The sequence below is a fragment of the Pipistrellus hanaki genome (assembly GCF_964339955.1).
Source record: "Pipistrellus hanaki genome assembly, chromosome: X".
Taxonomy (NCBI): domain Eukaryota; kingdom Metazoa; phylum Chordata; class Mammalia; order Chiroptera; family Vespertilionidae; genus Pipistrellus; species Pipistrellus hanaki.
This window is the reverse complement of record NC_140524.1, coordinates 48014827-48039591: the sequence shown is the minus strand read 5'-3', so window position 1 is coordinate 48039591 and position 24765 is coordinate 48014827. Positions and strand designations below refer to the sequence as shown.

The 24765-nt window shown below is 37.2% G+C and overlaps 1 protein-coding gene across 1 annotated transcript in view; it reads left to right on the top strand.

The window, feature by feature from the left end:
• Positions 1–24021, top strand: part of DNAAF6 (dynein axonemal assembly factor 6) — an 85796-nt gene extending 61775 nt beyond the window's left edge. Inside the window, exons 6-7 of the mRNA XM_084870529.1 lie at positions 1268–1353; positions 22482–24021. Coding sequence (XP_084726655.1) covers positions 1268–1353; positions 22482–22611 — 216 coding nt within the window. The 3' untranslated portion in view covers positions 22612–24021. The remainder of the gene's footprint in view (positions 1–1267; positions 1354–22481) is intronic.
• The last annotated feature ends 744 nt before the right edge of the window (positions 24022–24765 follow it).

The window sequence follows — 24765 nt, the reverse complement described above, 5'->3', positions numbered from 1 at the left end:
GATGCCTAACTGTTCCCCTGCCAGCCCGATAGACCCTAACTGCCTTCCCCTGCTGGCCTGGTCATCCTTAATTGTCCTCCCCTGCAGGCCTGGTTGCCCCCAACTGCCCTCCTCTATAGGCCCAGTCACCTCTAACTGCCCTCCCTTGCCAGACTGGTCGAGCCCAACTGCCCTCCCTTGCAGGCCTTGTTCCTCCCAACTGCTCTCCCTTGCAAGCCTGGTCCTTCCTAACTGCCCTCCCCTGTCAGCCTGGTCACTCCTAGCTTCCCTCCCCTGCTGGCCTAGTCCCCCCCAACTGCCCTCCCCTACAGGCTTGATCACCCCCAACTGCCCTCCCTTCTAGGCCTGGTCCCTCCTAACTACCCTCCCCTGCTGGCCATCTTGTGTCCACATGGGAGCAGCCATCTTTGACCACATTGGGGCAGCTATCTTGTGAATTGGAGTGACTGTCAATTTGCATATTAGGCTTTCATTGTATGAGATAATATTCCATTCTATGTATATATGACATTTGGGTTTTCCATTCATCAGTTGGTATTTATTTGGTTGGTTTTCATCTTTTTGCTATTATGAATAATGATTATATTAACAAAAATGTTATGTACATGTTTTTGTGTGAGCACCTCTTTTTAATGCTCTTGGGTATATACTCAGAAATGGAATTGCTGAGTCATGTGATAAGTAAATGAGGTATTTTTAAGTAAAATCTTACAAAACTAATAAATATTCTCATTTTATGGATAGGGGACATATTATTATTTCTATTTTATTATGCTAACAACTTCTCTGGACTCCTACACTTCTCTAGGAAATGTGGTATGGAAGTTTATACCAGGAAATTACCAGATGACATCATCAACCTATACCTAACACAAGAAATAACCACTTTTTAATACAAAGGGCCCAATGATATAAAGGCAATTGATGGTCTTTAACTTTAGCAGGTGCACTGCAATGCAACTTCAGACAATGAAGGTTACCGGCAAGTAACCAAAGTGTTTCTATATAGATTTGGCGTCAGATAGACCTTAATCAAATTACAAACCCTTGCCCTTGAGACACTCGCTAAACTTCAGTTTATTCCAGTTTCTCCATCTGTAAAGTAGGGGTAATAAACACTATTTTTCAAGATTGTTATGAGGAAGTGGCATAACTTGGCAAATACTAGTAGTTGACAATAAATATTAGTTCTTATTTTCCTATATTTTCTTATACTCTTAACTGATTCTCAATACAATAGTATTTTTCTTCTCATTTTTCCTTTCAGGTTAAAATTAAACTGCCAAATACAAACTCTTCTGAAATTAAAATTAGTGTCCAGGAAATGATCCTTGACCTCCGTACTCCTGATAAGTGAGTAAAACTTAGAACTATAATAACTTATTATAATATGAATGAATCCTCAGTCAATATTTTATTTTTCATTTTTATTTTTTATTTTTTTAATATATTTTTTAAATTAAATTATTATTTTTGTACATATACCAATGCCCCCTCTCCCGTATACACCCTCCCACCCCAGAGTTTTGTGTCCATTGGTTGTACTTATATGCATGTATACAAGTTCTTCGGTTGATCTATTATCTCCCCCAGATCTCCCCAACCTCCCAGCTGTAATTTGACAGTCTGCTTGTTGCTTTACTGTGTCTATATCTATCTTTTGGTTCTTCAGTTTATAATGTTCTTTATCATCCATAAATAAGTGAGGTCACGTGGTGTCTCTCTTTCATTGACTGGCTTGTTTCACTCAGCATGATGTTCTCCAATTCCATCCAGGTTGCTGCAAACGATGAGAATTTTTTCTTTTTTATGGCAGCATAATATTCCATTGTGTAAATGTACCATAGTATCTGGATTCAATTATCTGCTGATGGGCACCTAGGCTGTTTCCAAATCCTAGCTATGGTAAATTGTGCTGCTATGAACATAGGGGTGCATATATCCTTTCTGATTGATGTTTCTGGCTTCTTGGGATATATTCCTAGAAGTGGGATTACTGGGACAAATGGGAGTTCCATTTTCAGCTTTTTGAGGAAACTCCACACTGTTATCCACAGTGGTTGCACCAGTCTGCATTCCCACCAGCAGTGCACCAGGGTTCCTTTTTCTCCGCAACCTCGCCAACACTTGTTGTTTGTTGATTTGTTGATGTTGGCTATTCTGACAGGTGTGAGATGGTACCACATTGTTGTTTTGATTTGAATTTCTCGGATAATTAGTGACATTGAGCATGTTTTCATGTGCCTCTTGGCCTTCCTTCTGTCTTCTTTTGAGAAGATTTTATATAGATCATTGCCCATTTTTTAATTGGGTCATTTATCTTCCTTTTATTAAGTTGTATAAGCTGTCTGTAGATGTTGGAGATTAAAGCTTTATCAGTGATATTTGCAAATATGTTCTCCCATACAGAGGGCTTTCTTGTTGTTTTGTTGATGGTTTCCTTTGCTGAAAAAAAGCTTTTCATTTTGATGTAGTCCCATTTGTTTATTTTCTCTTTAGCTTCCATTGACCTAGGGGCAGTATCAGTGAAGTTCTGTTGGCATATGTTTGAGATTTTGCTGCCAGTGGATGCATCTAGTATTTTTATGGTTTCCCGTCTTATGTTTAAGTCCTGTATCCATTTTGAGCTTATTTTTGTGTATGGTGTAAGTTGGTGATCTAGTTTAATTCTTTTGCATGTATCTGTCCAATTTTCCCAACACCATTTATTGAAGAGACTGTCTTGACTTCATTGTATATTCGTGCCTCATTTGTCAAATATTAATTGAGCATAGTGATTTGGGTTGATATCTGGGTTCTCGATTCGATTCCATTGATCTATATGTCTGTTCTTGTGCCAGTACCAGGCTGTTTTGAGAACAGTGGCTTTGTAATACAATTTGAAGTCTGGTATTGAGATCCCTCCTACTTTACTCTTCTTTCTCAGGATTGCTGTAGCTATTCAGGGTCTTTTGTTGTTCCAAATGAACTTTTGAAGAGTTTTTTCTAGGTCAGTGAAATATGCTGTTGGTATTTTATTTTATTTTTTTTTATTTTTTTATTTTTATTTTATTTTTTATTTATTTATATTTTTAATATATTTTATTGATTTTTTTGCCCCCCACCCTCCCTCCCAAACATCCCCTCTTTCCCCAGAGTTATGTGTCCATTGGTTATACTTATATGCATGTATAAAAGTCCTTCGGTTGATCTATTATCTCCCCCAGATCTTCCTCACCTCCCTGCTGTAATTTGACAGTCTACTTGTTGATATACTGTCTCTATATCTATCTTTTAGTTCATCAGTTTATAATGTTCTTTATTATCCACAAATGAGTGAGGTCATGTGGTGTTTCTCTTTCATTGATTGGCTTATTTCACTCAGCATGATGCTCTCCAATTCCATCCAGGTTGCTGCAAATGATGAGAATTCCTTCTTTTTTATGGCAGCATAGTATTCCATTGTGTAGATGTACCATTGTTTTTGGATCCAATCATCTGCTGACGGGCACCTAGGCTGTTTCCAGATTTTAGCTATTGTAGATTGTGCTGCTATGAACATAGGGGTGCATATATCCTTTCTGATTGGTGTTTCTAGTTTCTTGGGATATATTCCTAGAAGTGGGATTACTGGGACAAATGGGAGTTCCATTTTCAGCTTTTTGAGGAAACTCCACACTGTTCTCCACAGTGGTTGCATCAGTCTGCATTCCCACCAGCAGTGCACGAGGGTTCCTTTTTCTCTGCAACCTCGCCAATACTTGTTGTTTGTTGATTTGTTGATGTTGGCCATTCTGACAGGTGTGAGATGGTACCACATTGTTGTTTTGATTTGCATCTCTCGGATAATTAGTGACTTTGAGCATGTTTTCATGTGCCTTTTGGCCTTCCTTCTGTCTTCTTTTGAAAATGTTCTATTTAGGTCCATTGCCCATTTTTTAATTGGATTATTCATCTTCCTTTTACTTAGTTGTATAAGCTGTTTGTAGATGTTGGAGATTAAAACTTTATCAGTGGTATCATTTGCAAATATGTTCTCCCACACAGTGGTCTTTCTTGTTGTTTTGTTGATGGTTTCTTTTGCTGTAAAAAAGCTTTTTATTTTGATGTAGTCCCATTTGTTTATTTTCTCTTTAGCTTCCATTGCCCTAGGGGTAGTATCAGCGAAGAAGTTCTTTTGGCATACGTCTGAAATTTTGCTGCCTGTGGATGCTTCTAGTATATTTATGGTTTCCCATCTGATGTTTAAGTCCTGTATCCATTTTGAGTTTATTTTTGTGAATGGTGTAAGTTGGTGATCTAGTTTCATTCTTTTGCATGTGTCTGTCCAATTTTCCCAACATCATTTATTGAAGAAACTGTCTTGACTCCATTGTATATTCGTGCCTCCTTTGTCAAATATTAATTGAGCATAGTGATTTGGGTTGATATCTGGGTTCTCGATTCGATTCCATTGATCTATATGTCTGTTCTTGTGCCAGTACCAGGCTGTTTTGAGAACAGTGGCTTTGTAATACAGTTTGAAGTCTGGTATTGAGATCCCTCCTACTTTACTCTTCTTTCTCAGGATTGCTGTGGCTATACGGGGTCTTTTATTGTTCCAAATGAACTTTTGGAGAATTCTTTCTAGGTCGGTGAAATATGTCGTTGGTATTTTAATGGGGAGTGCATTGAACCTATAGATTGCTTTAGGAAGTATGGACATTTTGATGATGTTGATTCTACCAATCCATGAACATGGTATGTTCTTCCATCTCCTTATATCTTCCTCTATCTCTTTTTTCAGTGTCGTGTAGTTTCCGCATATAGGTCCTTTACTTCCTTAGTTAAATTTATTCCTAGTTATATTAATTTTTTTGGTGCAGTGGTAAATGGAATTGCTTTTTTAGTCTCTGTTTCTGCAGTTTCACTGTTGGTATATAGAAATGCCATAGATTTCTTGGCGTTAATTTTGTATCCTGCTACATTGCCAAATTCATTTATTAAGTCAATTAGTTTTTTTTAATGGAGTCTTTTGGGTTTTTTACGTACAATATCATGTCATCTGCAAATATGGATGACTTTACTTCTTCTTTTCCAATTTGGATGCCATTTAGATCCTCTTCTTGTCTAATTGCAATATCTAGTACTTCCAGTACTATGTCAAAGAGGAGTGGTGAGAGTGGGCAACCCTGTCTTGTTCCTGTTCTTAGAGGGAATGGTTTTAGTTTTTGCCCATTGAGTATGATGTTGGCTGTGGGTTTATGATATATAGCTTTTATTATGTTGAGGTATGATCCTTGTACTCCCACCTTGTTGAGAGTTTTTATTAGGAAAGGGTGTTGGATTTTATCAAATGCTTTTTCTGCATCAATTGATAAGACTATATGATTTTTTATCTTTCAATTTGTTTATGTGATGTATCACGTTTATTGATTTGCAGATATTGTACCATCCTTGCATTCCCGGAATAAATCCTACTTGTTCATGGTGTAGGATCTTTGTGATGTTCTTCTGGAGTCGATTTGCTAGAATTTTGTTGAGGATTTTGGCATCTATGTTCATGAGGGATATTGGCCTGTAATTCTCTTTCATTGAGTTGTCTTTATATGGTTTTGGTATTAGGGTGATGCTGGCTTCATAGAAGGAGTTTGGAAGTGTTCCTTCCTCTTGGATTTTTTGGAATAGTCTGAGGAGGATTGGTTTTAGTTTTTCCTTGAATGTTTGGTAAAACTCTGCTGTGAAGCCATCTGGCCCTGGGCTTTTGTTTGCTGGAAGCTTTTTGATGACGGTTTCAATTTCTTCCCAAGTTACTGTTCCATTGAGATTTTTAGATTCTTCCTGATTGAGTTTTGGAAGGTTGTATTTCTCTAGGAATATGTCTATTTCCTCCAGGTTGTTCAGTTTGTTGGAATAGAGTTGTTTGTAGTATTTTGTAACAATCCTTTGTATTTCAGCGGGGTCTGTTGTTATTTCACCTCTTTTGTTTCTGATTTTGTTTACTTGGGTCCTCTCTCTTTGTTTCTTGGTTAGCCTGGCTAGAGGTTCATCTATCTTGTTTATCCTTTCAAAGAACCAGCTCTTGGTTTTGTTGATCTTATGTATTGTTTCTTTGGTCCGTATGTCGTTTATCTCTGCTCTAATTTTTGTTATTTCCATCCTTCTGCTTACACTGGGCTTTTCTTGTTGCTCTTTTTCTAACTCTTTGAGTTGTAGAGTTATATCAATTGCTACCATTTTTTATAGTTTTTTTGCAATAGGCTTGTAGGGATATGAACTTCCCTCTCAAAACTGCTTTTGTTGTGTCCTATGGATTTTGGATTGTTGTGTTTTCATTGTCATTCGTTGCCAGGATATTTTTAATTTCTTTCTTGATTTCTCTGGTAACCCAGTCCTTGTTTAATAGCATGCTGTTTAGTCTCCATGTGTTTGATTTCTTTGGATTATTTTTATTGCAGTTAATTTCCAATTTTATGTCATTATGATCTGAGAAGATGCTTGATATGATTTGTATCTTTTTGAATTTGAAGAGACTTTGCCTATGTCCCAAAATGTGGTCTATCTTTGAGAATGTCCCATGTGTGCTTGAGAAGAATGTATATTCTGTGTCTTTGGCGTGGAATGTTCTGAAGATGTTGATTAATTCCATTTGGTCTAGTGAGTCATTTAGGATTGATATTTCTTTGCTGATTTTTTGTTTAGATGATTTGTCGAAGGATGACAGTGGGGTATTAAAATCTCTTACTATGATTGTATTGCTATTAATCTCTCCCTTAATGTCCTCCAGCAGTGGTTTTTTTTTTATGTATTTGGTTGCTCCTGTATTGGGTGCATATATATTTACCAGGGTTATTTCTTCATGTTGGATTGCTCCCTTTAGTATTATGAAGTGGCCTTCATTATCTCTTGTTATGTCCTTCACTCTTAGATCTAATTTGTCAGATATAAGAATTGCTACCCCAGCTTTTTTTTTTTCATTTCCATTTGCCTGGAAAACCTTTTTCCATCCCTTCACCCTCAGTCTGTGTGCATCTTTTTTTCTGAGGTCGGTTTCTTGTAGACAACAGATGTATGGGTCTTGTTTTCTTATCCAATCTGTTACCCTATGTCCTTTGATTGGAGCATTTAAACCATTTACATTTAAAGTTATTAATGATAGGTACTCATTTGATGCCATTTTTATTCTATCCCCCTGTGTTCCTTCTTCACTTCCTATTTCTTTATTTTTACAGTAGACCCTTTAGCATTTCTTGCATTGCTGGTTTTGTGGAGATAAATTCCTTCAGTCTTTTTTTGTCTGTGAAGCTCCTGATTTCCTCTTCAATTTTGGTTGACAGCCTTGCTGGGTACCGTATTCTTAGATTCAGACCCTTCCTTTGCATGACTTTGTATATTTCATCCCATTCCCTTCTGGCCTGATAAGTTTCAGTTGAGAAATCAGTTGTTATTCTGATGGGGGTTTCTTTATATGTAACTTTCTGTCTCTGGCTGCTTTTAAGATTCTTACTTTGTCGTTGTTTGCCAATTTAATTATAATGTGCCTTGGCATTGGTCTTTAGGGATTCCGTTTGCTTGGGTCTCTGTGAGCATCTTGGATTTGTGTGGGTTTTTTCTTCTCTACCTCGGGAAAGTTTTCTGTCCTTATTTCTTGACATACGTTTTCCATGTCTACCTCAGTTTCCTTTCCTTCCAGAACCCCTATTATTCGAATATTGTTTTGTTTTGCATTGTCCCAAAGCTCCCGTAGGCTCTCCTCCTGCTTTTTAATTTTTTTTTCTCTAGAATTGGGGTGTCGAACTCAATCAGAGAAGGGGCCAAAATCTAAAATCCAGCCAAAATCGCGGGCCAAATGGTTTACTGAACAGTCATAAACTGACAATGTCATAAACTGACAGCGGATTGCAGTGATGACAGCGCAGTGCGGGCCACATTGCAAGGCCTGGTGGGCTGGATTTGGCCCGCAGGCCTTGTGTTTGACACATGTGTTCTAGAAGCTGCTCTAATTGGGCATTTTTTTCCATCTTGTCTTCTAGCTCACTGATGCGGTCCTCTGCTTCTTCTAGTCTGCTCTTGATGCTTTCTATTGAGGTCTTCATAGTAGCAATGTCATTTTTCATTTCTTCTTGAGTCATCTTCATTTCCTCTTTGTTCTTCTTCATTTCCTCTTGGGTCATACTCATAATGTCAAATTTGTCTTCCATTCTTTTTAGCCATCTTATGATCATTACTCTGAATTCTTGCTCTGGTAGGTTGCTTACCTCTAACTCGTTTACTTCCTTTTCTGGTGATGCCTGCTTTTCTTTCATTTGTGGGCTGTTTCTATGTCTCCCCATGGTCTCTCTTTTCAGGATGTCTCTCTCCTGTGTTGATTTCTCTCTCCTGCGTTGATTTAAAGGCACAAAATACAACACAACCAGGTACAACACACAAGACACTGAACAGAAATGTATTTGCAATATTAATAACCTCCAATAAAGGTAACCACTAGGGAAAGGCAAATTAGGGAATGGGAGCGAAAGAGGAAGAGTAAAAAGAGAAGAGGGAGGGAGCAAAAGAAAAAGATAGGAAAAAGAGTGTCAAAATGAAATTGGGAATCAGGAATAAGAGAGAGAGAGATAGAGAGAGAGAGAGAGAGAGAGAGAGAGAGAGAGAGAGAGAGAGAGAGAGAAAGAGAGTAAGAGATAAAATGGGAATAAACTATATATATATGGAGAGAGAATTTCAATTGAACAACCACTAACCCCAACAAATGCTGTCAGCAGTACCTGGAGAATAATACAATCTACAACACCCCCTAATTTCCAGCATAGGAAGGGAAAACAGAAGTAATAAAATAACAACGAACAAAAACCAATCAAATAAGAAAATATCAAGCAACTTCAACAACAAAAGAATAAGCAAAATAATCTCAATAAAAAGCATAAAAATACAATATAATCATCATTCCCCCAAACAGCATCAAAAGAAAAGTGAGGAAAACAATTTTTTTTTTAATGCTAGTTAATACAGCTCAGAGAGGGGTGTGTATGCACTTGGCACAGGGGATTGGAAATTTGATATATAAGTAGGGTAGAAATTTTAGCAGGGGGGATACAGAAAGAGTAAGGAAATCTAAAGCAGAAAAGGGTTAAGATAAACAGGATAGCAAAAGGGGGAAGGTTAGAAAGAGAGTGATGGTGTAAAGGTCGTGTTGAGATAGGTTTAAACAATGTTAAGGGAGAAATGAAAATAAAATGAAGAACACTAATTCCAATGTAAAATAAAGAGAAAATAAAATGGCACTTAAAAAAATTAAAATAGCATTAATAAAAATGCTTATTGTACTTAAAAATGTAGTAATTAAAAAGTTAAAATCTAGTGAGGAAAAAAGGAAAAAAAATTGTTTCTTAAGTAAAAGATGCAAAAACTGAAAATAAGAAAATAAAAATAAATTTTGCAAAAAAAAGTGTGCAGTTGTGAAGGCCATTCACTTCTGTTATTCTATTTGACACACCTGTTTCTCAGTCCAGACTGTATTGCAGTTCCCTGCGTTCTGCTGCACCTCAGTGGCAATTCCTTAGTTTCTTGGTTTTTGATCAAATAAAACTAATAATAAACACAGTCAGTTTGTACTCCAGACCCTAGGTGGCAGTGTATGTGGATTGATGTCCCGTCTTTTTGGCTGCTCTAGCCTTCTTTTTATGTGGCACTCAATACAGGTTTTTTTTTTTTTGGTTTTTTTGTTTGTTTGTTTTTGCCTCGGAGCTGAATCCTGGATGATTTCTCCCTGCTCTGCTTCTCAGTTTCCAGAAAAGCAGTTTCCCCCTGCTGTCTCTTAGGGTCCTCCAATCTGGGTTATCTCTCCTTTGTAATCAGAAGCAAAGTGTTGCAGGGGAACCAGCCTAGGTGCGTGATGGACGAGTCTGCGTGCACTTACAAACAGACTGCTTTCCAACTCCTCTGTTCTCCCACCGTGTTGGATCAGAATGGGTTGCTCCCTAGAGAACCCCACTAGTAGCAACCTTGGGGACCCCCGTCCACTCTCTCGAATCACGCCAGACCCAACAGTGGGGGGCTTCTGTGGATGCAGATCTCTGGGGTCCCAGCGCGTGCTTTTGTCTCTGCTGCCCCAGTGGCCGCAGCTTCTGAGGCTGCCACTTTCGCTTTCGCTGTTGGGACACAGACACACTGCGTTATCCCCGGCAAAATCCAACCTTTCTGTGCAATCCACGTGTCCGCGCCGGTCGGGGCCCCACAGTTGTGGTCCTTTCAGGTCTCAGGTAAGATCCCCTGTTGCAGCACTGATATGGTTGTGGGAGGCAGCCCGTACAAGTGTTTACCTGGCCGCCATCTTCCAGGAAGTTCCTCAGTCAATATTTTAAAATGTATAAAACAATTTTGTATTATTCCTAAAGTCTGAAGAAAAGTTAAAAAGCCAGCCAATCATTCAGATCTTTGATCTACATAATATAGATATAACTGTATTTAGAAATACCTAGATTTTTTTCTACCATGCATTTGTACATTTGGAGTAGGTTGATATCATCAAAATACAGTCTTTTACATTCAGATACAATCTGTTAGGAAAAATAGCTAGAGGTGAAAATGCCTTAAGTTGTAAATCTTGCATGTGTGGTTTGGTATTTTTTGTACAGTGATAGCATAAGAGAAGCAAATCTTTAAACTTTTTAGATATGGTGGGGGTTCTAAAATTAAATTTTATTATATTAATCTAAAATTGATAAAACTTCCTTTAAAAAATTCTCACCAGAGGATGTGTTTAGAGAGAGGAGGAGGAGGAGAGAGAGAGAGAGAGAGAGAGAGAGAGAGAGAGAGAGAGAGAGAGAGAGAGAAACATTGATCAGTTGCCTCCAATGCACACCCTGACCAGGGAACTGAACCTGCAACCTAGGTGTATGCCCTGACAGGGAACTGAAACCACAACCTTTTTGTGTACCAGATGACACTCCAACCAACTGAGAGCTACCCGGCCAAGGTAACACAAATTCTTGTCATCAGTTAATTGAAACAAAAATTCCAACAGCTAATTTATCTTTAGATCCTCAAATTATGTGAATACATTAAAAAATAATACAGATGATATGGGATAATTCAATTAAATACTTTGACATTTTCTTTTTTGTTGTATTTTTGTTTTTTAAAATATACTAGTATTTGTTATTGTTGATAGTAATTCAGATATCCTCCATTTTGCCTCCCCTTTCCCCCTCTAATATTGTCAAAGATAGTCTTGGTATTACACACTAGAGGCCCAGCGCATGACATTAGTACACTTTGGGGGCTGGGGGGTGCTCCCTGGCCTGCTCCCTCTCAAATCCTGGGAGCCCTCAGGGGATGTCTGAATGACGACTTAAGCCTACTCCCCATGAGAGGCTCCCACCACCATTGCTATGCTCACCAGCCATGAGCCCAGATTGTGGCTGTGTGGCACTCCCCCTGTGGGAGCACACTGACCAACAGGGGCAGCTCCTGCATTGAGTGTCTGCCCCTTGGTGCTCAGTGCGCATCATATCAACCAGTCCTTCTACCATTTGGTCAATTTGCATATTACCCTTTTATTATATAGGATGTTCAAATCACTTTCCCAAAATTGAGTACAAACAGTAAAAATGACATAAAATTCCTGAGACCCATATGAATCAGTCCTATTTCTCAAAATTAGCTCTATAAAGAAAGAGTCTATGGAACTTGGTGTGTGCTAGATAAAATATCTTAATATCTCACTGATTTGTTTATTTTTCATCTGGATGTGAGCACACTTTGATTGCAGTGGTTCTTTCACTATAACTCATCAACATTTCAAATCGTGGATGAGGAGCAATCAGCTTCTGGCATATTCTCTTCCTTCCATTATCAATACCTATAAATCTCCTTTGTTGATCTATATAGTAGATGCAGATGCATTTAACACAAAAATGATCTAGAGATGAATACATATAAAATATTTTCTCATTAGTTATATAGTAATTTAAAAAATATATCCTCATAATCATTTCATGTTATAAAAATTACATTCACTGTCCCTACCATTACTTCTGGCACCCAACCTTTCCAAGGAAAGTTAGTTAAATGGACAATCAATCTTCCATGATATTTGCATGCTTATTAAAAGCACACACACATCTGCATACCATTGAGTTAATTTCCTTTCCCCTAGCAGTTCTTACAGTCTCCATCAACCTTTAGGCAGCTTCTCTGGCTATGCTGTCATTCCAGATATCTATCAGAGCCCCCTAAATGAAAGACTCATATAGAGATACTTTTCCACATAGAATATGGGCTGCATTAGGTCATTTGGATCATGCTGTACCTGTATATTAAACTAGAGACTTGATGCACGAAATTCATGCAAGAGACTCGGCCCCCATTGCTGTGGTGGCCGCCTCAGCCCTGCCACCATAGCAGCCACCTCTGCCTCAGGCCCCACCCACCTCAGCAGCCTGGGCCTCTGCCACCTTTGCATCACGGCCCCCCCCCACCACCACCAACATGGCTTTATCTGGAAGGTCATCCAGAAGGACGTCTGATCTAATTAGCATATTGTACTTTTATTATTATAGATGATCAGTGAAGAGAGGTACTGTCTCATAAGAAAAAAAATAATTACGGCATTATGGTAGAAGAAAAAAGATAAAATTAAGGTTTTTATCTCTTAAACACTGGAGTTTTCTTTGGAGCTATGCTATTATCTAAATTTGTATTATTGGAAATGTGTCTTGTTTTATAGTTTATTTATATTCACATATACTTTCTTTAGTTTCTGAGTTTGACACTCTGTAAAACTATGTTTACTTGCTTCAAGAAAGATAAGAGAGGACATTTAGAATTGTTCATATATCTATAAATCAGATAACAATTGAATTAATTTTCTCTAAACTGACTGCTAATATCTTTCAGATGATAATCAATTACATTGAAATTATTAATAATACCCATGTATTTAGCATTATACAACCAAAATAAATAATGCAGTTTACTGAATTGCTCATTAAAAAAAGCATGGTTGTTTTGGCATGTAGATTCTCAACATGAAATAGATGGAAAGGAGTAAGAATAGGGGCATTGGATAATTTCCCAGGATCTCCTGACTTTGTCTACATATGGGATTTCTTTCTTTCTTTCTTTCTTTCTTTCTTTCTTTCTTTCTTTCTTTCTTTCTTTCTTTCTTTCTTTCTTTCTTTCCTTTCCTTCCTTCCTTCCTTCCTTCCTTCCTTCCTTCCTTCCTTCCTTCCTTCCTTCCCTCCCTTCTTTCTTTCTTTTTTTTTCTCTTTCTTGCTTTCTTTTTTTTAATTAAAATTCTTTATTGTTTAAAGTATTACATGAGTTTCCTTTTCACTCCATTGACCTCTCCCTGGGCATTCCCATCCCCAGCACATGTCCTCACCCTCCTACTGCCTGTGTCCATTGGTTATGCTCATATGAATGCATACAAATCCTTTGGTTGATCTCTTACTTTCTCAACCCCACCTTTTCTTATAGGTTTAACAGTCTGTTTGATGCTTCTATGTCTCTAGGTCTATTTTTGTTCATTAGTTTATGCCAGGGGTCTTCAAACTACGGCCCGCGTGCCACATGAGGCCCGCAGAGGAGTCTGATCCTGCCCACCAGGTTTTTTGGGCAGTGAGCGCAGCCGAGGTGTTACAGTAGGAATTAGTAGTTCATATAGTCCGGCCCTCCAGCTCTCTGAGGGACCGTGATCTGGCCCCCACTTTAAAAAGTTTGAGGACCCCTGGTATGCTGTTCATTACATTCCACAAATGAGTGAGACCATGTAATATTTATCTTTCTCTGACTGGCTTATTCACTTAGCATAATGTTCTGCAGTTCCATCCATGCTGTTGCAAATGATAAGAATTCCTTCACTTTTATGGAAGCATAGTATTCCATTGTGTAGATGTACCAGAGTTTCCTAATCAATTCATTTGCTGATGGGCACGTAATCTGTTTCCAAATCTTAGCTATTATAAATTGTGCTGTTATGAACATAGGGGTGCATATATCTTTTCTGATTGGTGTTTCTAGTTTCTCGGGATATATTTCCTAGAAGTGGGATTACTGGGTCAAATGGAAGTTCCATTTTTAATTTTTTGAGGAAACTCCATACTGTTTTCCACAATGGCTGCATCAGTCAGCATTCCCACCAGCAGTGCACAAGGGTTCCTCCCACCCCGCCCCCATCCTCACCTGCACTTGTTTGTTGATATGTTGATGATAGCCATTCTGACAGGTGTGAGATGGTACCACATTGTCATTTTGATTTGCATTTTTTTCAGATGATTAGTGACTTTGAGCATGTTTTCATATGCCTCTTGGCCTTCTGTATGTCTTTTTTTGAAAAGTATCTATTTGGGTCCATTGTCCATTTTCTGATTGGGTTGTTTTTCTTCCTTTTGTTAAGTTGTATGACTTCTTTGTAAATTTTGGAGATTAAACCCTTATTAGAGATAACATTGGCAAATATGTTCTCCTATGCAGTGGGCTTTATTTTTGTTTTGTTAATTTTTTTTTTTTTTTTTTTTTTTGCTGTACAGAAGCTTTTTATTTTGATGTAGTCTCATTTGTGTATTTTTGTGTATTTTCTCTTCAGTTTCTATTGCACTAGGAGCTGTATTGGTGAAGATATTGCTTCAGTATATGTCTGAGATTTTGCTGTCTGTGGCTCCTCTAATATTTTTATGGTTTCCCAATGTACATTTATGTTCTTTATCCATTTTGAGTTTATTTTTGTGTGTAGTTTCATTTTTTGCATGTATCTGTCCAATTTTCTCAGTACAATTTATTGAAGAGACTGTCTTGACTCCATTATATGTTCATGCCTCCTTTGTCAGATATTAATTGAGCATAGTGATTTGGGTCAATTTCTGGGTTCTCTATTATATTTCATTGATCTATATGTCTATTCTTGTGCCAGTCCCAGGCAGTTTTGAGAGCAGTGGCTTTGTAATATTGCTTGATATCTGGTATTGTGATTCCTCCTACTTTTTTTCTTCTTTCTTAAGATTGTTGTGGCTATTCGGGATCTTTTTTTAACTTGTATGCCAGATGAATTTTTGTAGAGTATGTTCTATGTCTTTGAAATATGCCATTTGTATTTTAATGGAGATTGCATTGAAACTATAGATTGCTTTCGGTAGTATAGACATTTTAATGATGTTGATTCTACCATCCATGAACACAGAATATTCTTCCAGTTGTTTATGTCTTCCTCTATCACTTTTTTCAGAATCCTATAATTTTTTTCAGAGTACAGGTCCTTTACCTTCTTGGTTAAGTTTATTCCTAGGTATCTTAAATTTTTTTGTTGTTGTTGTTGCAATGATTAATAGGATTGTTTTCTTAGTTTATTTTTCTTGTGAGTTCATTATTGGTGTGTAAAAAAGCCATAGATTTCTGGGTGATAATTTTGTATCTTGCTACATTGCCAAATTCATTTATTAGGTCTAGTAGTTTTTTGGTTGAGTCTTTAGGGTTTTCTATGTACAATATCATGTCATCTGCAACTGGTGCTAATTTTACTTCTTCTTTTACAATTTGGATACCTTTTGCCTTTTATTTCTTCTTCTTGTCCCATCATTATGGCCAGCACTTCCAGTTCTATGCTGATCAGGAGTGGTGAAAGTGGACATCCCTGTCTGATTCCTGTTCTTAGGGGAAATGGATTTAGTTTTTGCCCAGTGAGTATGATGTTGGTTGTAGATTTGTCATATAAGTCTTTTATTATGTTGAGGTATCATCCTTTTATTCACATTTTCTAAGAGATTTTATCAAGAACGGGTGTTGGATTTTGACAAATGACTTTTCTGAATCAAATTATATGATTATGTGATTTTTGTATCTCAATTTGTTGATGTAATGTATCATGTTTATTGAATTGCGGATACTGTACTAGCCTTGCATCCCTGGAATAAATCCCACTTGATTATGGTGTATAATATTTCTAATGTAATGATGAATCCAATTTGCTAGAATTTTATTGAGGATTTTAGCATCTATGTTCATCAGGGATATTGGCCTGTAATTCCCTTTCTCATCTTGTAAGAGATTAGGGTAGAAAGAGCTTGGAAGGGTGCCTTCCTCTTCACTTTTTTTTGAATAGTCTGAGAAGGATAAGTTTTAGTTCTTTTTTGAATTCTTAGTAAAACTCCCCTGTGAAGCTGTCCAGTCCAGGGCTTTTATTTGCTGTAAGTTTTTTTGATTACTGTTTCAATTCCATCAGTAGTTATCAGCCTATTCAGGTTTTTTGTATTCTTCCAGATTGAGTTTTAGGAGCTGTATTTTTCTAGGAATATGTCCATTACATCAAGGTTGTTCAGTTTTTTGGAGTAGAGTTGTTCATAGTATTTTTTTCACAGTCCTCCCTCCACCCCCTCATTTTCTTCTCTCTCTTTTTTTTTTTAATTTAACAAATCTTTATTGTTCAGATTATTACAATTGCCCTCTCCCCCATAGATCCCCTCCACCCAGTTCTCACCCCACCCTCTTCCCTTACCTCCACCACTGTCCTCATCCATATGTGTACGATTTTTGTCCTTTTTCTTCCCACACCCCACAGCCCTTTTCCCCTGAGAATTGTCAGTCCACTTCCTTTCTATGCCCCTGATTTTATTCTATTCACCAATTTATTCTATTCATCAGATTTTTTATTCACTTGGTTTTTAGATTCACTTATTGATAGATATGTATTTCTTGTTCATAATTTTTATCTTTACCTTTTTCTTCTTCCTTTTTTTTTAAAGAATACCTTTCAGCATTTCATATAATACTGGCTTGGTGTTGATAAACTCCTTTAGCTTTTTCTTATCTGTGAAGCTCTTTATGTGAACTTCCATTCTGAATGATATCTTTGCTGGGTAGAGTAATCTTGGTTGTAGGTTCTTGCTATTCATAACTTTGAATATTTCTTGTCACTCCCTCTGGCCTGCATAGTTTCTGTTGAGAAATCAGCTGACAATTGTATGGGTGCTCCCTTGTAGGTAGTTAACTGCTTTTCTCTTGCTGCTTTCAATATTCTCTCTTTGTCTTTTGCTCTTGGCATTTTAATTATGATGTGTCTTGGTGTGGTCCTCTTTGGATTGCTTTTGTTTGGGTTCTGTGTGCTTTCTGGACTTATAAGTCTATTTCTTTCACCAGGTGGGGGAAGTATTTGGTCATTATTTCATCAAATAGGTTTTCAGTATCTTACTCTCTCTCCTCTGGCACCCCCATAATTTGGATGTTAGTATGCTTGAGGTTGTCCCAGAAGCTCCTTACACTATCTTCAAATTTTTAGATTCTTTTTTTCTTTTTTCTTATATGGTTGAGTGTTTTTTGCTTCTTTGTTTTTCAAATCTTTGACTTGATTCTTGTGGTCCTCTAGTCTGCTGTTAGGTCTCTGTTTAATAATCTTTATTTCAGTCAGTATATGTTTAATTTCTAGTTGGTGCTTTTTCATATCCTCAAGGGTCTCATTAAATTTATCAGCCTTTTCTAGGAAATTCTTGGAAAGCCTTATAATCATGGTTTTGAACTTTATATACAATCATTTGTTTTCCTCCATTTCTTTCGTTTGTGATCTGTTTCTTTGTCTCCACATTTTTGCTGCTTCCCTGAGTTGGTAGGGTAGCTTTGTGTGCTAGGTGTCCTATAGGGCCCAGTGGTTTAGCCTCCCCAGTTACCTGAGGTGGACACTCTTGGTTCACCCTTTTGTGAACTATGTGCACAGCCTTGTTACAGTAGTTAAGTCTTGTCTGTTGTTGGTATCCCTGGGAGGAATTGACCTCCAGGAAAATTGGTTATGAGGATCAGCTGTGTCTGTGATTGGAGAACTTCTATGCTGGTTACACCTTTATGAGACTAGATTTGCAAAATTGCAAAAGCCTGGATGTGCTCAGCTTGAATGAGGCTGTGTCTCAGGTTGGACCAGACAGCCTTGGCTTCCCATCAGCCTTACCCTAGAGGCCCCTGGGTCTCAGTGTCCCTCAGTAATCATTGCAGCACTTCTGAGAGAAAGCTGCCCTCAAGTTCCACCTGCTGCCGGACAGTCCAGTTTCTCCTTGAATGAGTCTGGGTTCCCAGAGTCTTGCCCAGAACTGGAGTTCAGCACAGTAGAGAGCTTCTGTCTCCTTCCTGCTTGAGAAAGCCAGCCACACACTCAGCAGTCAGTCTTCTCTCTGTACGCGCATCTCCAGACCTCTCCTTTCTGCAGCTACCCTGAGTCTCAGTGTGCTTTTCTCTTTTCCTGACAGTCCAGATTCCCCCGTATGAATCTGGATCTCCAGGGTCTCGCTCGGAACTGGAGTTCAGCGCAGTCGGGAGCTTCTGTCTCTCTCCAGCTTGAGAAAGCCAGCCATGCACTCAGCCACCAGTCCTCTCCATGCTTGTGTCTTCCTACCTCTGCCTTCTGCAGCTCCTCTGAATCTCAGTGTGCTTTTCTCTTTCCTTCTAGTTGTAGAATTTCCACTCAGCCAGCTTTCCTGTGGTTCTGGATGATGCCCATTTTGTCTTTTAATTGTAGTTTTGAAATTGTTGTGTGAGGCCACTATCTTGGTTTCTCTCCTCACAATTCCTTTTTATGTCTGTGAGGTTGGTTGTTACTTCACCTTTTTCATTTCTGATTTTATTTTATTTGGTTTCTCTCTCTTTGTTTCTTAGTGAGCCTGGTTAGAGATTCATTAATCTTGTTTATATTTTCAAAGAACCAGCTCTTGGTTTTATTGATCTTTTGTATTGTTTTTATTTGTTTGCTTCTTTGTTTTTGTGGTTTTTGTTGTTGTTGTTGTTTTGTTGTTGTTGTTGTTGTTGTTGTTGTTTTTGGTCTCTGTGTCATTTATTTCTGTTCTGATCTTTATTATTTCCTTCCTTCTGCTTACTTTGGGATTTTATTGATGCTCTCTTTCTAATTCTTTAAGTTGCAGGGTTAGATAATTTGTTTCCATTTTTTCTTGATTTTTGAGGTAGGCCTGTAGAGCTATGAATTTCCTTCTCAGGACTACTTTCATTGGGTCTAATTTGGATTGTTGTGTTTTCATTGTCATTTGTTTCCAGGATGCTTTTTGTTTCTTCTTTCATCTCTTTGGTAACCCAATCATTGTTTAATAGCATGCTACTTAGCCTCCAAGTGTTTGACTTTTTATTGTTTTTATTGTAGTTGATTTCTAATTTTATGCCATTGTGATCTGAGAAGATGCTTGACATGATTTCAATCTTCTTGAATTTGAAGAGACTTTGCCTGCGTCCTAATATGTGATATATCTTTTAAAAAGTCCTGTGTTCACTTGAGAGGAATGTATATTCTGTGGATTTGGGGTGAAATGTTCTATAGATGTCAATTAAGTCCATCTGATCTAATGACTCAATTAGGATATCTGGTTTTTTTTTGATGATTTTTTTGTTTGTTTGTTTAGAGGATTTATCCAGTGTTGTGAACTGGATATTAAATTTCTCTACTATGATTGTATTGCTGTCAATCTCTTCCTTGATATCTTCCAGGTGTTTTTTTCCCCCCAATGTATTTGGGTGCTCCTGTATTGGGTGCATATATGTTTTACAGAATTATATCCTCTTGTTGAGTTGCTTCCTTTAGTAGTATGAAGTGGCCTGGCCCTCCTTATCTCTTGTTACAGCCTTCACTTTGAGGTCTTTTTTGTCAGATGTAAGTATGGCTACCACTCATTTTTTAAGTGAATTCTAAGAATATCATAATTGAATTCCTTGAACATGATAATAAAGACACATTCTAAAGACAAGTATAAGTTAATTTTAGTTGAATGCTGCTTTAGATTATTTTCACCTTTGCTCTGCTCCTTTAATTAAGCTTTTTAGTTGATGTCCCATGATATCAATACCTAAAAAGTTCTTTAAATAGAATAGTGAATTGCAGTTCAGTAGCTAATTCTGTACTTTCTTTGAAAATTGTTATATCTTATCTCCAATAGGAAACCTTAAAAAGGCCATGTCTTGCCCAACCTGTTTGGCTCAGTGGATAGAGCATTAGCCTGTGGACTGAAGAATCCTGGGTTCTATTCCAGTCAAGGGCATGTACCTCAGTTGCAGGTTCCTCCTTGGCCCAGGCCCTGGTCAGGGGATGTGCAGGAGGCAACCAATGGATGTATTTCTCTCACATTGATATTTCTCTCTGTTTTTCCCTCTCTCTTCCACTCTCTCTAAAAACCAATGGAAAAATATCCTTGAGTGAGGATTAAAAATAAAAAAGGCCATGTCTGTGTTTTACACAAATAGGTAAATCAAAGCATTTATTAACTACTATAAAATAAAAATTGCATTAAGTATGCAGAGAGCAAGATTGTCCTTTATGTATATCTCTTGCAAGCAACATCATCTTGAATTCTCCATTATAAATGTGAGCATGCAAGTCTCTAATGTTCATTGTATAGATGATTTTTAAATTTTTCATATATTATTGTCTGCCTTTAAATAATTCCTAATGAAAATTGGCACTGGATAAATATCTGATCAGTGTGTAAACTTTGGCTTCTCAAAATACAAATATATTATCAATGTAAAGTCAGAGGTATTTGGGTTTAAATGTTTGTTCCCATTTTATAGTACTAATCTATAGTAGTTATTCAAATGTCACTTTGTGATGACCAGTTTGCTTTTCACTCGTTTATTTATTCACTCAACAAATATTTATAAACTATTCTACTAGACACTGGGGGGACACCAAGATAACATACATTCCTATCCTTCAATGGTTAAGTATTTGGAAATATTTTGCTTTGTTTAAATATAAATCTCAGTTCAGATATCCAGACAGTAAACCAGATTATATAAAAATATTTTCATTCTCTTAAGAGTCTAAATAAGTTACACAGTTTCTATTATTCAAAATTGTAGTATGTAAAGCCATACTACTAAGGACTAGATAGAAATGCAAGGATAGATGGATCATTCCAATGGCCACTAACTATCTTTTTAAAATTAATTTCTCTCTGGAGAGAGAAGTGTATATTGTCATTGGAACTCATTCTTCAGCTGATTTATAGTTGTCTTTTAGTACAGTGAAGCTACTACCACTGAACTTTGCTTTCTTTTTAAAATGAATATATTATAATTTGTAGAATAAAGGATAAAGCAAATCTAACTGTAGCACAACTTACATTGTTAACAACTTTAAAAAGATGGACTCTAAATGTTTCTGCACCTACTTTTTTGAGATATCAAATATTAAGGGCTACAGTAAAATACCTCATGATTTCATTAGTTAAGGTGAAAGGAGGTGGTTCTCCTATCCCAGACATCTGGAATAAAATAAAAGTCACATAAAATTTCTTCTTCAGCTTCTGTAAATGTGTCATAAATACTTTTAATGAGTCCAGTGTCCTGAATTTAGGTCTTCAAATTGGTAAAGAAGCAATTGATATTCAAGGTTTTTGTTTTCAAATACTAGTTCTTTTCTTTTTTTAAAATCTTCACCTGAGGATATTTTTCCATTGATTTTTAAAGAGAGAGCGGAAGAGTGAGGGAAAGATAGAAATATCAATGTAAGAGAAACACAGAAATTGGTTGTCTCCTGCATGTGCCTCAACCAGGGCCCAGGCCAGGGAAGAGCCTGCAACTGAGGTATTTGCCCTGGACTAGAATCAAACCTGGGACCTTTCGGTTCACAGGCTGACACTCTAACCACTGAGCAAAACCAGATAGGGCCAAATACTAGTTTTTTATACAAGTATTCAATAAGTACTCTTAAAAATATCAAAATTCCTGCTGTTTTAGATCTTATACCTTGTAAAATAGCTTTTCTGTCCACTCTTTTATAGAGATATTTAATCATTCTCTATTGAGAATGTGAGGTAACAATTGTTTCATGCATTTAATTTTCTTCAGATACCAGCATGTAGCATGTACCAACCCTTTGAATAATTTACATTCATATCACTATGGCAGAATTATGGATGTCATATACCAGCAATGCATCTAAAGCATGGAGCTATCCAGCAACAAGCCATCCACTGCAAAATAAACCCAGCAATCCCTCACTGAGACTTTTTGTTAATGCATAGTAGAAAGAACCAGAAACAAGCAGAGAGAAGCACTCTCATTGATCTGGTATTAAAATCATTCCAGGCCTTAGAGACTCAGCCTAAAGTTGTGTTAGCAGAATTCTTGTGGAACCATTACAATTTCCAGATTTGGTTCAGCTAGCCACATCCCACACACACACAAGTATGGCTGTCAACAAATCTATTCAACCAACTTAAAGATGGCAATGGTTCTATTTTTATGTCTATAAATATAGCCTTAGACTATGTTTATATCATATAAAATGAGGTCAATTTAGAAAAAAGAGGGGGGAATCAAAACCATTGCTTGGGTTTTTGAGGCCAAAAAACTGTCATACTATTTGTCTTATTAGGCATACTTTTGATCCAGTACTTGTACTGTCTAAATATAAGTGTGTGTGTTTTGTTTGTTTCTAATGTTCTAATGGTATAACTTGCTTTCCTCATTGCCTTCTTAAAAGTGTTGTCTTCTTTATATCACTTTAGGAAGCTGATTCTATGTTTTTGTTTTGTTTCGTTTAGGAAATTGTTGCTGAACTTTCCCCATCCTGTGGATTGTAACAGTGCCAAAGCTTTCTATATCCTGGAAACTGAAACTCTTGAAGTCACTGTAACTTTGAAAAGAGAGTTGGATTTTGTTAATTTCTTCTGAAACTGCATCAGTAAGGGAGAAACATGACAAAATAGTCCTGATTTTAAAAAAATTAAAAAATGGTTAATGTTTTCTCTTTTCTCTTTATTATTCCAGCATACTTCAGGAAGGGCCTTAATACAATTAAGGCTTAGTGAACAAAATTTGTACACTGGTTCCTAGCAGCTGGTGGTAGCCAGCTGGATACTCCCTCCCTTCCCCCAGCCACCTGTTGCTGCCAGGTCCTCCCTTCTTTCCCCTGGCCGGCACTGCTCCCTGATCAAACTCCCAGAAGAATTCCAGGTTGAGGGGACAATTTGCATACTACGCTTTTATTATATAGGATTCTGATCATTTACAGTAATTTCTGCTACTTTGGTAGAAAATATTGCTTTCTCATAGGTTAATGGTTATAGGTTAACCATTAGACTACTACATGGTCAATTAAATAATTGAGCTAAGACCATGAAATCAATGGTCTACTTATTTCAGTAGTCTTAAGAACTTAAGCCAATTAATTATACCACGATACAATCAATTGCATAGCAATTGGCCTTATTACCAGAAAAGTGTATTTGGCTGTCTTTTCATTGATCTGATTAAATGATTTAATAGTCTCTGTTTAGGTGCTCATTAGTGTTTTGGAATGCTGTATAATAAAAGCTTAATATCTTAAGTGTCCAGTCATTTGGTTGGCCATTCAACTAATCAAAGCATAATATGCTAATGATATGCTAAGGCAGCTCAACTGCTCATTATAACTTGCCCTGACCACCAGGGGGCAGATGGTCTGACAGGTAGGTTAGCTTGCTGCTGGGGTCCAGCAGATAGAGACTGATTGAGATGGGCTGGACATGCCCTGGAGCCCTCCTACAATCCCTCCCCAAGTGGATAACCTCCTGCATCCCTCCCTGGCCCAATCATGCACTGGTGGGGTCCCTCGGCCTGGCCTGCTCCATCTTGCAATCTCGGCTGAGGGACCTCTCCCCCGAGTGCACAGATTTTGTGCACTTGGCCTCCAATATACAAATAACAAAGGATCATAAGTAGTTCATGTACCATGCTAACTACATGTTTCACTTGAATCAGAAATACTCTTGAGCACACAGTATTATTTGGCTTCATCAGTCCAGCTGTCCATGTTTGGTTCTAATTAGACTAAAATATTTTTCATTTTATGCACTAATAATTATTATCAATACCTTTTAGGATACCATGTTTACCTTTAGTAATTGAAATCCTTGAAATTTAAAAGGAATATAAAGAAAAGTGTGATTCATTTACAAATCTTATTCTCATTTCTATATACATTCTTAATTGGACATACCTATTTTTATGAATTTTGCCAATGTCCCCTAGCTCTTCTCTATTGCATTGTATAAGTTTATTTCAGAATTATTTATGAATAAATTATATTTTAAAGCTTGTGTGACTTGGCCTCACACATTATCATAGAACTGTGGTGTTACCTGGGAGTATATTTTGAAAGGAGATGAATAACTGAAAGATATTTATTCCTTCTATGTGAACTATTAAGGAACTAAATACTCAAGCAGATATATTTCACATTTAATTATATTGATAACTACCAAGCATCTAGTTTGTAACTAGATCAAATCAAAGGGGAAGGCTGAGATTTTAGAAAAAGTGGTTGTGTTAAAACACTAAGCTCCTGTAAAGAATTTGACATAGAAATTACCACCATGAGTTTCTTCTGTGTAGGTTGAGTTGAGGGTGGCTCGGTTGGTTGAAGTGTCATCATATTATACACCAAAAGATTTATGGGTTCAGTTCCAGGTCAGAGCACATCCCTAAGTTGTGGGTTTGATACCCTCAGTCAGGTGCATATCAATGTTTCTCTCTCTCTCTCTCTCCCTTGTTCTCTCTTTAAAATCAGTTTTAAAAAAACATTTTAAAAAAGAGTTGAAGGTGGGATTAACTGAAAGGATGCTAGTATCTGAATTTAAATCCATGATTTTGCAGGATTGAAAGAGCCTCCTATTTCGCTATCTTAGCATCTTTTTTCAAAGGATTTATTTCAAGAATTTAAGATTACACCCTAAAATATAAAGTCTTGAACAAGCCTAAGCAGTAACCAATATTTTTCTTCTCTAGAGAAGCAACAATAAGTGGGAAAATGTATGTTTTTTCTGTGTACTGGCCTAAATTACAGAA